The 15,255-nt window shown below is 50.8% G+C and overlaps 1 protein-coding gene across 1 annotated transcript in view; it reads left to right on the top strand.

Moving 5' to 3' along the window:
• The window catches only part of CRB2 (crumbs cell polarity complex component 2), a 30,715-nt gene extending 17,269 nt beyond the window's left edge, over positions 1 to 13,446 (top strand). Inside the window, exons 7-13 of the mRNA XM_062505726.1 lie at positions 5,070 to 6,008; positions 6,762 to 7,318; positions 8,154 to 8,319; positions 8,730 to 9,594; positions 10,385 to 10,501; positions 10,933 to 11,059; positions 12,915 to 13,446. Coding sequence (XP_062361710.1) covers positions 5,070 to 6,008; positions 6,762 to 7,318; positions 8,154 to 8,319; positions 8,730 to 9,594; positions 10,385 to 10,501; positions 10,933 to 11,059; positions 12,915 to 13,142 — 2,999 coding nt within the window. The 3' untranslated portion in view covers positions 13,143 to 13,446. The remainder of the gene's footprint in view (positions 1 to 5,069; positions 6,009 to 6,761; positions 7,319 to 8,153; positions 8,320 to 8,729; positions 9,595 to 10,384; positions 10,502 to 10,932; positions 11,060 to 12,914) is intronic.
• The last annotated feature ends 1,809 nt before the right edge of the window (positions 13,447 to 15,255 follow it).

Below are 15,255 nucleotides of genomic sequence, written 5' to 3'. Positions count from 1 at the left end.
CTTTTTGAAGACAGCAAATGTTCTGCAGACTTCACAGTCGTTACACTTTATTGTTGCAGTAGTGGCTGAATGTGCACAACTGCCTGCTTGTTTTTTCCTGAACAGTAACAGAAGGGTCAGAGTAGCTAACAGAGATAATGTTCCAAATCTGTGCTGGAATAGGTCTGTGTGTGCATAGGTCTGTGGCTATCTGAGAAGTTTTAACTCCAAACAAACATTCACCATATCCCTCCCACTTCCAGTATCTGTAAAAGTGACTGACATGTTTAGATTGAGTAAAATTACAAAAGTGAAATAGCTAGAGGAGTTGCTGGAATGCTTTTTTTAATATCTTAGTAATACTGCTAATGGAGATTCCAGACACTGACATGTGGGAGGTTTTGTTTGCTTGAACCTGACATTGATACAAACAGGGACTCTAAGTTTGGGGAAAGCTCCCACATAACATTTCTTCACAGAAATAAGAAACTTCTCTGGGTCCTTACAACACAAAAATACAACTCAGCCTCCAGAAATTTTATTATATGAAAGTAACTATATTAAAAAAAAAACAAACAAAAAAAACCAAACAACAAAAAAAACCCACCCAGAAACATAAAGGAAAAAGGAGAGTGCATCAGCTAATTTAATAAGGTGGCTAATGAGGAAGGAGAGAGTTCTGATTGTGCACTGCTATGTCTGAACCTGTCCATTCATCATAATGCAGGCAATTTCCCTCCATCCAGCTTGACTTCAGAAAAACAGATCACGGTCATTAAAAGCTGAGGCTTTTCTCAGTGAATTCAGCAGTGGACATGTCTGTGCTCACAGACCCCTGGAACAGGGCACAAGGAGGAGGAAAACTGCCTGATGAGCCCCGATTCCCCCAGTAGTGAATGTGCACCAGGATCCAGGTTCACTCTGCTTTTGGAGCTCCCTTTGTTCCTATGGTTTAGATATTGCACAATGGTGGAAAGGCAGCTTTTTGGCTTAGCCTATAAAAGGAATATTTTGGCCTCGTTCACGGAATTTGGCAGGTTCACCTGGAGTGCAGCAAGGGCAGGAGATTGTCTCTTGGCTCTGCCCTGCTGGGCTGAGGCTGTGGGCACGGCGGGCACTGCGGGAGGCACGGAGCAGGAATATGCTGGGAGCACACATTCCTGGTGTCAGCACGGACAGGGGCCAGCTGGGAGGGTCAGAGCCGGCCTGGATTAGACCTGGCTCAGGGCAGGGCTCTGCTCCCCCGGCTCTTGTGCTCCAATCCCTTCTCGTGTGACCGGCACCAGCCAGCGCCTGCACGCGCTGCCCTGTCAGCCCGGCCTTTTTTGTCATCCCTCCCCCCCTTCACCCCCGTTTTTTTCCCTTTACTGTCACCAATGTCCACAAGGAGCCGGCCATGAAATCTGTGCTGATTGGCGTGATCCTGAAAGGAATTTTTCTGCTAGCAGGTAATGAGATGTGTACAGCGTGTCCTGCCTGTGTGCGTGCCTGCCCAGGGCAGGGGGCCGAGTGTGTGAGGAGCGGTGGCTGGAGGCATGAGGAGGAACCAGAACTGATTAGAAGGGAAGAATGTTTTTATTTTGAAGAGACCTAAAGTTTTGTTTTGGAAACTTTCTGGCGAGGAATTTCCTTGTTGCACGGGTCTGGCGGGCAGCTCCACATCACCGTGCCGCAGCTGTGCTCTGTGCTGCAGGCTCAGAGCCGGCTGCTCGAGGCACCCGGGCTGTGCCCAGGTGAGCTCTGGAGACACACTGGTGCCTCGCGGCTACTTCTGGGAAACCTTCCTTTTGCTTTTTACTGATGACTTCTGCAGTTTTCAATTTTCCTTTATCGATTGAAAGCTGCCTTGTCGAGAAGTAGCTTCTGTGGCTGTAAGTCAGGACAAGCCCCGTGGTGGTCAGTGCCTTCCCCAGCTCCCCCCGCTCCCTCGCCCCGAGCAGCAGCGCGGTGGGAGAGCGGCAGAGCAGGGGTTGCCATGGAAATGGCAGTAATTGTGCAAATATAATTGTGTCGGGGTCCGTTTGTTGCGGCTAATTCTCTGCCTACCCCCTCTCCCTCCCCTCCTTTTTCCTTTTGATAATCATAATACAATCCCTAATTAGGATGCAGCAGGGAAAGGTCGTCAGGAATCCAGCTGCCTTACGGAGAAGGCGAGGCGGTGCTGGCCGGGCAGCCCTGCTGAACTCCCGTGTTTCAAGGAACAGACCTTGTCCTTCAAGGTTTTTTGGTACCTGACAGCTAAATTAGAATATTTCACTTCATTTGCACTTATTCTTTTAACATTTTATGTATCAGTTGAAGGATATGATTCCTACGCTGCATACAATGAATGAATCTTTGCTTATTAATAGCAGCCAGTAAATCATTCCCTCCATTCAGGCAGTAGTGAGCTGTGTGCATTTGATCAGACTTGCATCTACAAAACAGGACGGTTCCCACCACGGCGGTGGCACTCTGAACGTGGTGAAGGATTTGTATTTGAATATTTGAATATACTGGAGGCTGTGAGTGTTCCTGAGCCAGCCCCTGTGGGTTGGTGGTTTGGGACTGTTACCTCAGACACGGCTGAGTTAAGGGAATGTTGGAAATCCTTGACTCCAGATAGCAGCCGTTGTTTAGATGCTACTTGTCTGATGTTCAGATAACGAGTTCCACTGCTTTGCTATTGTTAGTCTTTAACTAGATAAGGAACTCATTAAACGTTTGAAAGTCTCCTAATGGTGTAATGAATCAGATTGGTTGCTTTTACTATTGATGGCTCAAATAAAAGTAAGCATTCCAGCTAGGAAATTTAGAGGAAACAGAGGAGACTACTACTTGTTTGCAAGAAGAATAACTTAGTTTAGTTACTTGTTTTTGTCGAACAGAGTCGTGTCCCCCAATTTTTTTTTTTTCTAATAAACCTGAAAAGGGATGCCTATGTTGCTCTTATAAAAAACAAGTAGTGTTGAACAACTTCTTAATATCTACTTCTCAGTGGGTCTGCAAAGACACAACTGTCCATGTATTGGAGAAGATTAGCATAATGAATATCCAGGAAATGATCTTACTTTTGGAAACTGTAGTGATGCAGCTCCAGATAACTGCCTAGTAAGTCATCCAGGAAAAAAATTGTCACTGGCCAGATTTTTAGAGCTCTTGTGCAATCTCCTTTTCACCTATTTCAAACAAATAATCTAAGATATCAAACCAGCTGCATCCCATGGAAAGGCTGGTGTTTAATCATCTACCAGCCTGGGGCTGTGCACCCACCCTGGGGACTCATGTCTCACCTGGTGTGAGGCACTGGGGGTCTGCAGGCAGGAACAGCCCAGGCAGGTGCTCCTGCTGCTGTGCCACCAGGGAGCTGAGACCTGCTCAGGCTGGGAATGTGGAATGGGAAAATGGGCCTCTCCTGCCTCCCAGCCTTCTCAGAAATGCAAAAATTCACGGCATCTCTCCTTTTGTTATCCAAACCAATGTTATCTTCCCCTCCTTGCCTTGGTAAATATCAGCAACGCTGATCTGAAACAGCAGCATCTTGAGGGTTTGGGACTATACCAAACCTGTCTTTATTCAGCAGCCTTTCCCCTTAAATCTGACTGCAGACTTCCCTCTGCAGCTTGGAGAGCCCTCCAAGGAAACCCACTCCACACAGTTATACTGCTCTACTGCTTTTTCCTAGTTGTCACTGAAGTCTTCCCATCTTCTCCCATACTGGGACTCTCCAGGCATGTCCCTTATACTTTATTTATTCCAACACATTTCCTTCATAGCTTGGTGCTGCAGTCTTAATTCTGTCCTTGCTGTTCCCTTGCTGAGCAAGCCCAGCAGTAAGAGGAAAAAGATTGTGCTGAGGTGGTGAAGATACTGCTGCTTACAGAACAGCTCTGGCACATCTGGAAAGTGCAGAATTAGAGCCTTGCATTTCTCTTTCAGTGCTTCCCAGAGCTCTGTCCCTACACTGGCACAGTTGGACAGTTTGGAGCTGGAAGCTTGTGCTCATCTCTCTGCAGAGCTCAGGGGAGAAAACATCACTGCAAATATTCAAGAAACTGTATCTTAGCTAAGTTTTTATTTTTAATCACACATCAAGTCCAGCTCCAGTGCTCCTAATGCCCCATCTCCCCTCATCTCTGTGCCCCAGGCAGCTCTCTAATCTCTTTGACATGCACATTCTGTCTAGTGGCTTTTCTTTACAAATGTCCTTTGTGTTTTGATTCCCCTCCTTTGTGTGTGGATTCCTTCCTTTTCTTCCTGCTGCCCTCGTTGTGCTTGCTGGCTGGATCGGGTGTAATGCTATTAGATTGGGATAATCCATGCTTGGTTTATCTGTGGGACTGTCTCTGAAGATTAGTGAAAACCAATGTTATAGGCTAGATAAAGTGAACTGGTTCAGGGCTCTTCTGTCAGTCTGGGGATGCTCAGGAAAATGACAGCAGATTTTCATTAGCCAGATTTGGTAATTTACTTGAGCCCCATTGGGATCCATGTGGTGCCAGGAGACAGAACTGCAGTGCGGGACCTCACCCAGTTCTTTTCTGCAGGACTGGGCAGAACTGAAATCAGCTTAGTGCCAGCATGGCAGAGTGCCTGTGGAGCATGTTGTGTTTGTTGTTTGGTAATGAATTGGGTTTTGTGAGTTTTACAACTGGTGGGTTGTCTTGGAATTTGAATTTTTTTAACTGAAGCTTTCCAGTAACTTCCCATTTTACTGCTGTCTGCAACACTGGTGCCTGGACTGTGCTCCAGACAGATCTACAGACCTACCCGACCTTTCAGCATACCAAATCTATTAAGAAATAGCATAAATTCCTGGTCTGTGCTGTTTTGGTCCTTCCATACCTTCTGCACGTTGACTGCCTGTGGGGTTGGAGCTTGGGACAGGGCAGCAGCTGGTGGGGGGATTTGGGCTGACAGGCCAAAGCTCTATAAATAGCACCTGGGAGGACATAGAAGTTTGGTTTTCTTGCATCATCAGCAGGGTCTCTTGAGTGAGTGTGGGGCTCCTTGCTGGCAGCTGCTCCCCAGAGAGAGCTGGGATGTGCCTGGCAGGCTCTGGGGGGAGCCCCAGTCCCACACTGAGATCCCATCTTTGAATCTCTTTACAGGTGTGGAATGTGCTGTTAACATCAATGAGTGTGAGGAGGGTCCCTGCAAGAATGGAGCTGTCTGTGAGGATGGCATTGCTGACTATTCCTGCCACTGTGCCCCTGGCCAGGATGGCATTACGTGGGGAGGGAAGAACTGCTCTGTCCAGCTCACTGGGTGCCAGACGCACGACTGCCAAAATGAGGCCTTGTGCATCCCAACCTACCAAGCTGAGAGCCACGGCCACCTGTGCCAGTGCCAGCCTGGTTTCTATGACGCCACATGCTCGACACCAACAACGTTTTCCTTTGCTTCCAGAGGGCTTCTCTTCATTGAGCTGCCCAAGAACAGCGAGAGCGGGAGGGGAGCGGGAGGAGCCAGCGTGTCCCTCCGCTTCCGAACCACTTTGCCCAGCGCTGTCCTTTTTTACCGAGGCCATGGAGCTGAGTACTTGTTCCTGGAGCTCTTGGATGGCATCCTGCACGCAGAGCTGAAGAGGGAGGGTGTTGGGTACCCGCTGCTCCTGGAGGGGCTGAGAGTGGACGATGGCCAGTGGCATAAAGTGGAAGTTGTCGTGCACAGCACGGTGCAGCTGAAGCTCTGGCACGGCTCTTGTGAGGCCGGGGTCTGCCTGCAGAGCTCTCCTGTCCCACCGGGCGCTGCTTTGATCCCGCAGCCCTTCCTGCATCTGTATATTGGAGGTGCCGATGATCCAATGGCCAACAACACACGGAGCCAGCAAGGCTTTGTGGGCTGCCTGGAGGACTTGCAGGTGGATGCTGAGGCCGTGCTGCCGGCGGATCTGCCGCTGGCGGAGTCGTCGCTGGCGAGGCCGGGCTGTGAGCGCACCGAGTGGTGCCTCTCCCAGCCCTGCCTCCACGGAGGGCTCTGTGTGGACCTCTGGGCCTCCTTCAGGTGTGACTGTCCCAGGCCCTATGGAGGCCCAGCTTGCTCGTATGGTAAGTGCCGTGGGATTGACACCTGCCAGCTCCACAGGTACTGGAGAAGCTTGGATGGTAGCTCAGGAAACAGGACTTTCTGTTGGACCAGGAGGGAAAAATAAAGCAAAAGCCTCCGTGAATAAAATTCTCATTGATCCCTTTCCTGTCGTTTGCTCCTGCAGGAATGACTGTCAGTTTTGTAGTGCAGGTTGTTGAAGGCTCTGCCTTCACCTTTGTAACAGATCTGTGTGAATGCAGGGGAGCAGGGAAGTTTTACTGTGAAAAGTTCATCTTGGGCTTCTGAGTTGAGGATGAATAGGAATGTATTGCTTTATAGATAGGGTGTTAAAGGAAGGTCTTTGACAATTTTGAGTTGAAATAATATATTTTTGCATTTTTGCTCCTGCAAGGCTTGTATTAGTATTGGGTTTTTATTCTTTTCAACTCTTCTGAGCCCTAAATATGGCATGTACTGAGAGCAACTCTGTTTCTCAAAAGTCCTTGAGTAAATCTGCTGGATTGGCAAGGGCTCTGCTTGACCTGTATTTCACTCTCATGCTACTTGGACACTCGAATTTGTGCCCTCCAGAGGAAGCAAGGACATGTTCACCTACTTCTTAGTGTCACAGACCTGTGGGGAGGAGCACTGTTACCCTGGCACACGTGGAAAATGTAGAGAAAAAAACATTCCCCATTCCTAAGGAGATGCATCCCTGTGCCAGCTGCATCCCCTTTATCTCTGAGCTGAAGTCTGTTTCTTTTCTCTTCTAGAGCACCCAGCAGCAACATTTGGCCTAGAGAATTCCACCAGCTTTGCCTCTTTCACCCTTTCTGACAGCCTTGGTGCAGACTTCAACCTCTCCTTTTTCCTGCGGAGCCGGAAGCCCGAGGGTTTGTTAGTGCAGGTCTGCAATGGGACAGGCCCCTGCCTCACCCTGTACCTGAGGGATGGCCAGCTGAGCATAGAGACATCGCCTGCAGACACTGTGACCTTTCCAGGGATTGTGGTTGATGGGAGAAGCCATTTGGTAGCCCTGTCTTTCCAGGGAGGCTCTGTTGGTGCTCTGCAGTCAGACACATTCGTGGAGCTGGGGCAGCTGCCTGCTCAAGCCCTGGGAGCTGGCTCTGAAGTGTTCATTGGGGGACACCCAGACCCTGACAGTGCTGAGCTCTGGGGGGGCTATTTCAAGGGCTGTTTGCAGGACATCCAACTCAACAGCCAGCAGATACAGTTTTTCCAGGTGGAGAACAACAGTCTGCCAGGGGAACTCAATAGGACTCAAACTGGAAATCTTGTGAATGGCTGCATCTCTGATAACACCTGCAAGGTATGTTCTGTGTCTTGTTTGTCTCCGTGTGTGCAGGGGTTTATTGTAGTTCTGTTATTACACAAAAGTCTGACTGTTGCTGATACCAGAAAGAGAAGTTTTTTGATGTATTGAAGAACACATGGTTCTATGTGCTCCCACCTCACTCAATATGTTAAATATGATTTAAACACTGAGTTTTCTCAAGCTCCCCTGTAGTTTCTGTGGTTTTGGCTTTTGTGCTGCCCATCCCCACTTTGCTGAGCCCACATAGGTTCCAGCCTGCCCTCCCTAACCTGTAGCCTTGCCAGCCCCTCCCTTCATCCTGTTCCAGTTGCACAACAATCTCTTCCCCAGGAATCTGCCCCTTCAACAACAGAAGCTGAAGGAGCTGTCTCCATGTGCTCTTGGATCAGAGCCTGGCTCTCCTCTGTGCCACATCTGGTGATGGGGAGGCCATACCCCCTAATCTTGCCCTTCTTGTTTATGGTGCTTTGAGGCATTGTCCCACCTGTGGTGTCATGGGTGTCCTTCTGGTGACAGAATTTTGTGAGCTTCTTGGGAGCATCACAGTTGGTTTCATCTGTTCCTTACCTGTGCTTTTGTGCCTTGTTCTTTGCCACATTGCTGGAGTTCCTGTTGGTCAGTGCTGTGCACAGAGGGGAGCAGGGGCTCAGGAATTTCTTGCACAGAGATCCTTGTGCTTCCCTCACTGCTCTTGAGTCACTGTTCCATTTCCCTCCTCTCTTGATTCAAATGCTGCTTGTGCTCATCTTCATCGTCATAGTTCTACCAAACTCTCTTAGACCTCAAGATGAATTACTCTGCCCCTAAATTCCCCTATTTTGTTTTTCAGTCTGAGCCATGTCAGAATGGTGGCAGATGCATTGTCACTTGGAATGATTTCCATTGCAGCTGTCCAGCAAATTTCACTGGGAAATTTTGTGAAGAGAAAGTCTGGTGTGAAAGTGACCCATGTCCTGAAGCCACCACCTGTGTAGACATTGTGGCAGGATATGTGTGTAAGTTCTGTTCTCCTGCTTGTGTGTTAGTAAAATTTCCCCTGTTCTCTGTGTACAATCAGTATTCCCAGTTTGTGCTGCTGGAACCAGTAAAAACATGCTGCAAGAAGGACACAGAGTGATGCCCAGGTACACTGCTGCAGGCAGCACAGGCTCTGTGGGCTTGCCCCAGGTGTGAAAGAGCACAGCTGAGGAGTAAAAATTGCTGCCTAAGACCTGGATATGAATCCAGGAGGTGCAGTTGTAAACAGGAAGAGCTTTAAGGCTGCCAGCAGCTGGCCTGTAATCCTGCTCACACTAAGATTAGGGGTTCTTAGGGAGAGAACCTGCCAGTGTTGTGCCATTGGTCTGGCTCAAACAGGGCACCAACTGTCTTTGAAATCCCTCATGCTCTCCCCCTTTATTTATAGGTCTGGCTAATGCAACATTTAATAGCCATGGTGCCATGGAATTTACCACCAACGCATCAGTGACCAGAACTCTGAGCAGCCTCCGCGTGGACTTCAGAACCCGAGATGAAGATGCTGTTTTGCTTCAAGCTGTGGAAGAGGTGGATTCCCTCCAGGTAGCCATTAAGAATTCTTCCCTGCTTGTTGACATCAGGAGTGGGAACAGCATCGAGGGTGTCAGCTTCCAGAGCCCGCAGCCCGTCACGGACGGGGCGTGGCACAGCGTCTCCGTGTCCATGGAGGAGCCGGCCGCGCTCTCTTCCCGCTGGCTGCTCCGCTTGGATGGAGCGAACGTGACTCTGCAGGGCAGCGCCGGCAACCTGGACTTCCTCAAGAAAAACGCATTGGTTGTTCTGGCCGAGAATTTCACCGGCTGCCTGGGCCGGGTGCACATCGGGGGGATCTTCCTGCCCTTCCCGGAGCACCGGCCGTACCCGCAGCCCGAGCAGTTCCAGCGGGCCGGCCCTGGCACTGCCCAGCTGGGCTGCTCCGGGGCCGACGTGTGCGCCTCCAGCCCCTGCCTCAACGCCGGCACCTGCGAGGACCTGTTCAACTCCTTCCGCTGCGGCTGCAGCGCGGGCTGGGCGGGGCAGCGCTGCCAGGACAACATCGACGACTGCCAGCCCAGCCCCTGTGTCCACGGGGACTGCGTGGACGCCGTGGCAGATTTCCAGTGCGAGTGCTTCCGGGGCTTCATCGGCAAGAGGTGCGACATCAACGTGGACGATTGCGTGCGGCACCAGTGCCTGAACGGAGCCACCTGCGTGGATGGCGTTTACGGATACTCCTGCAAGTGCCCCCCTCAGTACTCCGGACCTCGCTGCGAGTAAGTGCCGGGGCTGCTTTGATACAGGGGACACAGGAGCTCCAGATAAACTGCACTTTCACTTTGGGACACTTTGGGAACATTTTTCATTGCAAGTGCCTCATGGGTAAAGAACCTAAATTCTGCTGTGACTTGGAAGGTGCTGTCCAGGTCCAAACCCTCAGTGACAGGGGCTCAGCCTCGTACAGGATAAGGATCCTTCCTTTCGATGTGGGTTATCCCCGTGCTACACTGCAGAGCTCTTTGAAGGGCACATACTCAGACCTGTTGTCATTTCCCTCTAGCACTCTCTGTGACTTGATTCCCTTCTGCTGTATTCCTATGCTGATTTAAAACAAAACATCTTGTGCCAGTTCAAATGGAGCACGAAGTTAAATACTGACATGGCTGTGTTTCAGTTATCTGATCTATTCAGGAGGATTTTTCTGTTGTTCCTGCTGCATTCTGATGCAGTTACCTGGTACTGGCATTATCCTTCCTGGGGCCTGGCTGTGTACTGTTCCAGCACTGTCCTGTCCCTGCCTACATTTTCATTAGCAAGAACAGGCCTGTCTGAGAAAAGTCTGAGTACTGATAGAGCTCCTGTCTGTTCCCCAGGCATGATCCAAGGAGTACTCTGATGTTACGGATGATTTCTGAGACTACTCCCTTTTCACTTGTGTCAAACTCCCTTCTAGAAATACCAATGACTGTTTATGACCCTTGCAAGCCCCATTCCCTCTGAGCCCCAGAACACTCTGCCCTTCCCCAAAACCTGAGTGCTCTAAAGGCTGTCCCTTGCTCTCCCCAGGTGGCCATTCCCCCCTCAGCAGTGTGGCAAGAACTTCACCTGCCTGAATGGTGGAAGGTGCATCACTGAGAGCTGGGGAGCCAACTGCTCCTGCAGGCCTGGCTTCACTGGAAGGAAGTAAGTGCTGCTTTGGGATCCAGTCCTGACCTCACTGGGTGGCAGAGCAGGGCCACTGCTTCACCTTCCTCCATGTCCTTGTGCCAGTCAAACAGCTGCTCCTAATGGGAGCACGAGCTGGTGCTTGGAGCAGAGGGAGCCTTCAGGTCATCCAGCTGCCAACACCAGTTATTGCAGCGAGAGCTGCTTCCAAGTTTTTTCAAGCACACTACCTGTGCTGGAGACCTACGCTGGCCTCAGTCCCATAGAAACCACAACAGGAGGGTTGGTGTGAACAGGGCAGAATTTCATGTTGTTAGACTCCAGAAAAAGCACCTGGAGAAGCTGCAATGGGCACTTTTCAAACAAAAGAGGTTTTTTTAGACTGGGTGATCTTGTGTTCTATGGCACAATAATATATACGACAATTCTAATACACTCTTCCTTTCCAGCTGTCAAATCAACATAAACGAGTGTGACCCGAACCCGTGCCAGAACGGGGGCACGTGCCAGGACTCTGAGAACAGATACGAGTGCGTGTGCAGCGCCAGCTACACCGGCGAGCGCTGCGACATCAACGTAAGCACCGCCCGCGGGCTCTGCCTGTCCCTCTGCTGTCACCAGGGGGCTCCGGCCTCTGCTGGAGCTGTTCCTGCTCTGTTCTGCCCAGAGCGCTGCTGGGGAATCTGGAAAGGTTGTTTTTTTTTTTTTTTTTTTTTTTTACCCTCTGCAGTGCTGCTACTTATTGTTCTCCAGCATATAAACAACTGCAGTAAATGCTCCTCAGTATCTGCATGTGCTGCCATATGGCTTCTGGGGCTGTCTCTGCACATTTCCATAGATTTCACAACTCTTTGGACAGTAATCCAACTCTTGCAGTTGACCCAGGTTCCTGGAGAATGGAATTTCGTTTGGTATTTTATCTTAGATAAGAGTTACTAAACACCTTCCCTCTCCAAAGATCATCTGAGTAGAAATGGATGTTTGGAGAAGGGAAGTTGGATAAAGTCAGGCCAGGAGTGGTTCAGGTCTGTATGAAACAGCTGAGCTCTGTTCCTGAGCTGCTGCTGTCCCCGTGTGCATACGCCAAGTGTTCAGGGTGGGGCTGGGATCCTTCCTGGGGGGAGATGAGATCCGTACCCTGCTTTCCCTGTGAAGCTGTTGCATGGACAGGCAGCTTGTTGGGTAACCTGGGAATGTACTAACCCATGCTGCATGGAAAGGGCTGTGTGCCAGGAGGGGTTTGCTGCTGTTGCTGTTGCCCAGGGCTCTAATGCACGTGCCAAGGTCACCCTGACATTTCCAGTCTGCATGCACAGACTCCTTCAGGTTTCTCTATCTCCTCTGTCCCAGGACACTTCTTGTGGATTCCTTGTATTAATTTTCATCACACTTCCCCTGCTTTTCTTCACTCTTTCCCTTCCCTCTTGTGCAGCCAGGCCCCTGGTGGAGCAGGGAGGGGCTGGGGATGGTGCTCAGTGCCACCAGGGACAGCTGGAGCTCAGCTTTGCTCTCTCCTCCCACAGCAGCAGCTCCAGGGGCTGGGCCTTGGTGGTGCAGGACTAACCCGCGTGGTCTGGAACTAACCCTGCATGGTGCTCGGGTTTGGACAGGCTCAGGGAATCCACCTGGACTTCAGGCATTTCAAAAGGGCACAAGGGCTTCCAGATCCCCTGGGAATGTTTCTTCTTTGCCCTGTGACATGAGCACAAACTGAATGGCATCCAAAAGCTGTAAATAATCCATCTTGAATTATTTTGGTTTTAGCTCTAAGGTGGCCAATAGCATTGTTAGCGATAAGAAATATCTTATTTTTAAGCTTATTGTAATTTTAAAGCTTTGTTTTATGACAAAAATTCCACAGTTGTTTTAGTTATGTTGTTGTCTTCCACGCCATCCTTGATTCCACCAGAATCGAGGGAATTCTCATTTCTCTCCTCAGTATTTGGGCTTTATATCATCTCCATCTCTCATCCATGTCCTGACCTCTTCAACATCTTCCCCATCCTGCTGCAAGTTCTGCAATTCCATTTCACAGTTTAACAGCTTAATCAATTCTCTGTTTTGCTATTACAGGCATCATTGAACATTTTTTTTTGTATCATTCCCCTGCTTGGGAAATTTTTGGGGGTTACTGAAAATTCTCATTTCTCTGCATTAATTTTAATTTTTTTTTTCAACATTGGTTATAACTTTTCCAGTGCCACCTTGTGTATTTTAGTCTGGTATTGATAAGAAGGCACCTTTAAATAGTCCCACTGTAGATGCTGAGTAAACTGGCATTTACATCTTAAGGGGCTGTCTTGCTGTGAAAAAGTGGGGTTTTTTTGCTTTTCTAAAAACATTTTTCCCTCTAATCTGACTGTTTTGGTCAGTTATTGCAGTTATTGTCACCACTGGAGTTTCATTGTTTCTCCATTAATCTCTTTTACAGAAAGGGACTGCAGGTGCTCTCTTCCCCTCCCCACTAATTGAAGTAGCTGTCCCTGTAGCCTGTGGCTCTGTGCTGCTCCTCAGTATTGGTCTCATATTCATGGTGCTCACGGCAAGGAAGAGGCGCCAGTCCGAGGGGACCTACAGCCCGAGCCAGCAGGAGGTGGCAGGAGCTCGGCTGGAGATGGACAGTGTCCTCAAGGTGCCACCTGAAGAGCGCCTGATCTAGGCCCTGCCATGCCCAGGACCTGCATCTGCAGGCTCTGCCTGGACCTTGGGCTCTTGCAGCAGTGGCAGCAGCAGATCCACCCCGTCCCAGTTCCCCCAAGGCCTGCTCAGAAGACGCGGACGTCGCGCGGGGCAGTGGTGCCCAGAGCAGAGCTGGGCCTGGCTCTGCTGCACACCAGGGGCTCCAAGGGAGCCTCTGCCCTCCCTCCTGCCCTGCCCTGCCCTGGACTGGCCATCACCCATCTCAGCGGGAGCTCCAGTGGCTCTGGCTCCGGCCCCTCCCAGGCAGGAGAGGCCCAGTAAAAAGATCTGCTTTCCAAGGCAGGGTGACCCGAGGCACCTGTGCAGGTTCAGCTCCCTGAGCCCCACTCAGGAGCTGGGGAAGGTCGTGGCCGGTTTGTATATTCTGCTCTGGTTTTGTCAACAGCTGAAAACCATTCAAACTCTCTCAGCTCAGGTGTGTGAGGTTTTCAGTCTTCAACAGCAACAGCAGCTGTGACCTCCCTGTGACAGCCCTGTGATACAGGGGGTTGTCAGGAATGATCAAAATCCTTGTATAAATCATTGTTGAAGGACGTGGTGCCGTTCGACATTCCCACGGGCACCGTGCAGGGAAGGGGCAGGCAGGACTCCGGGGGTTTAGGCCGGCCTGGAGCTGCCAGGTGCTGGACTTTGGCTGGTCAGGGAGGGGACAGGGGAGCAGGACCAGGGTCAGCAGCCTGCTGGACATTGTCCGGGGGACAGGGCAAGGGGCAGCTCCTGCCCTGCACGGCTGGCAGCACAGCACGGCTGAGGGAGGCTCCGGGGCTGAGGGGTGTGAAATGCAGCAGCGTCCCGGTGGAAGCTCTGAGTAACTCCCTGTTCTACCACAGCAGCGAGTGTGGGCGCACCTCAGCCACTCCTCCGTGGTGGGAGCAGTCGGGGCTGCGGGGGCTGCCCTGCTCCTCGCGCTGGTTGTAGCCACGGCGATTGCCATGAAGAGGAGGAGAGCGACTCAGGGAACCTACAGCCCGAGCCGGCAGGAGAAGGACGGGGCCCGAGTGGAAATGTGGAACGTGATCAAGATGCCCCCGACCGAGCGGCTGATCTGAGCCCGGGGTCACACGGAGCTGCCGTGGGCTCTGCACGGCCTCGGGCACCCGCCGCTCCCACTGCTCAGCCCACACAGCGTTCCTGCCAAACTGCTCCGGCGGCCAAAACCCCACTGCTGAGGGCCAGGGGAGGAGGGGAGGAGCAGTGGCTGTGGCACAGGGGGGACACGGAACTGACAGGGGACAGGGCTGTGTCACAGCCAGAGCAGGCTGGGCCCCTGCTCCTGCAGGCAACAGAAAAACAACCCTGAGGCAGGTCCAGTGAACGGGAATTAAACCACTGTACTCAGAAATAATGTGAATAATAAGTTTGTTGTTTTTTGTTTTTTTTTTTTTTCAAAAAGACGCGTGCCTGTGGTTCCTCTGCAAGGCTAAGCCAGGTGAGTGAGTGGTGGGAAGTCCTTCCTAGAGCTCCTGCTGCCCTTCCTGCTGGGCCACAGCTGCCATGGCACTAAGTCCCACTGGGCTGTGCTGGACATGGCTGCTGGAGCTCTCCCTGAGACTAGACCATACCACAGGAATATTTGAAGTGCCTTTCTGATCCTGCGGTGCCAGTTAGCGTTTAACCTCTGGGAAAGGAGGAGGTTTACATGTTTGATTGGGCTCTGCCACTCCCTGACCATGGAACTGACCCTTGTGAGAGCCAGGGGCTGAGCATCAGGTGGTACCTGCTGGGGTGAGGAGGGGAGAAAGAAAGTTCTAGAAGTGACCTCTCTGGGCTGACAGGTTAGGGCTTGTTGGTACTGAAAAGTGGAATTGTTACCCAGTCCTTGAACCAGTCCAGGGTTGGTGTAAGTGACACACCATTTGCTTTCCACTGCATTAAAAGGGGTTTGATTTTGTGGCTTCACTTCTGTGTTACTGTTTTAGCTGTTGAATGTGCTGATTCTTCTTTAGCATAATGTGGCAGAGTCTGTGAAAGGAAATGCAGCACAGCAGGCCAGGTAAGGTCTAAAGTCATTAGTGTTTCAGGATAATCACTACAACTATCAATGAGCAATATTTTAGAACAGTGTCTGCTTT

Source organism: Cinclus cinclus, chromosome 19 (assembly GCF_963662255.1).
Source record: "Cinclus cinclus chromosome 19, bCinCin1.1, whole genome shotgun sequence".
NCBI classification, from domain to species: Eukaryota; Metazoa; Chordata; class Aves; order Passeriformes; family Cinclidae; genus Cinclus; species Cinclus cinclus.
This window is presented reverse-complemented; position numbering and strand designations above follow the sequence as displayed.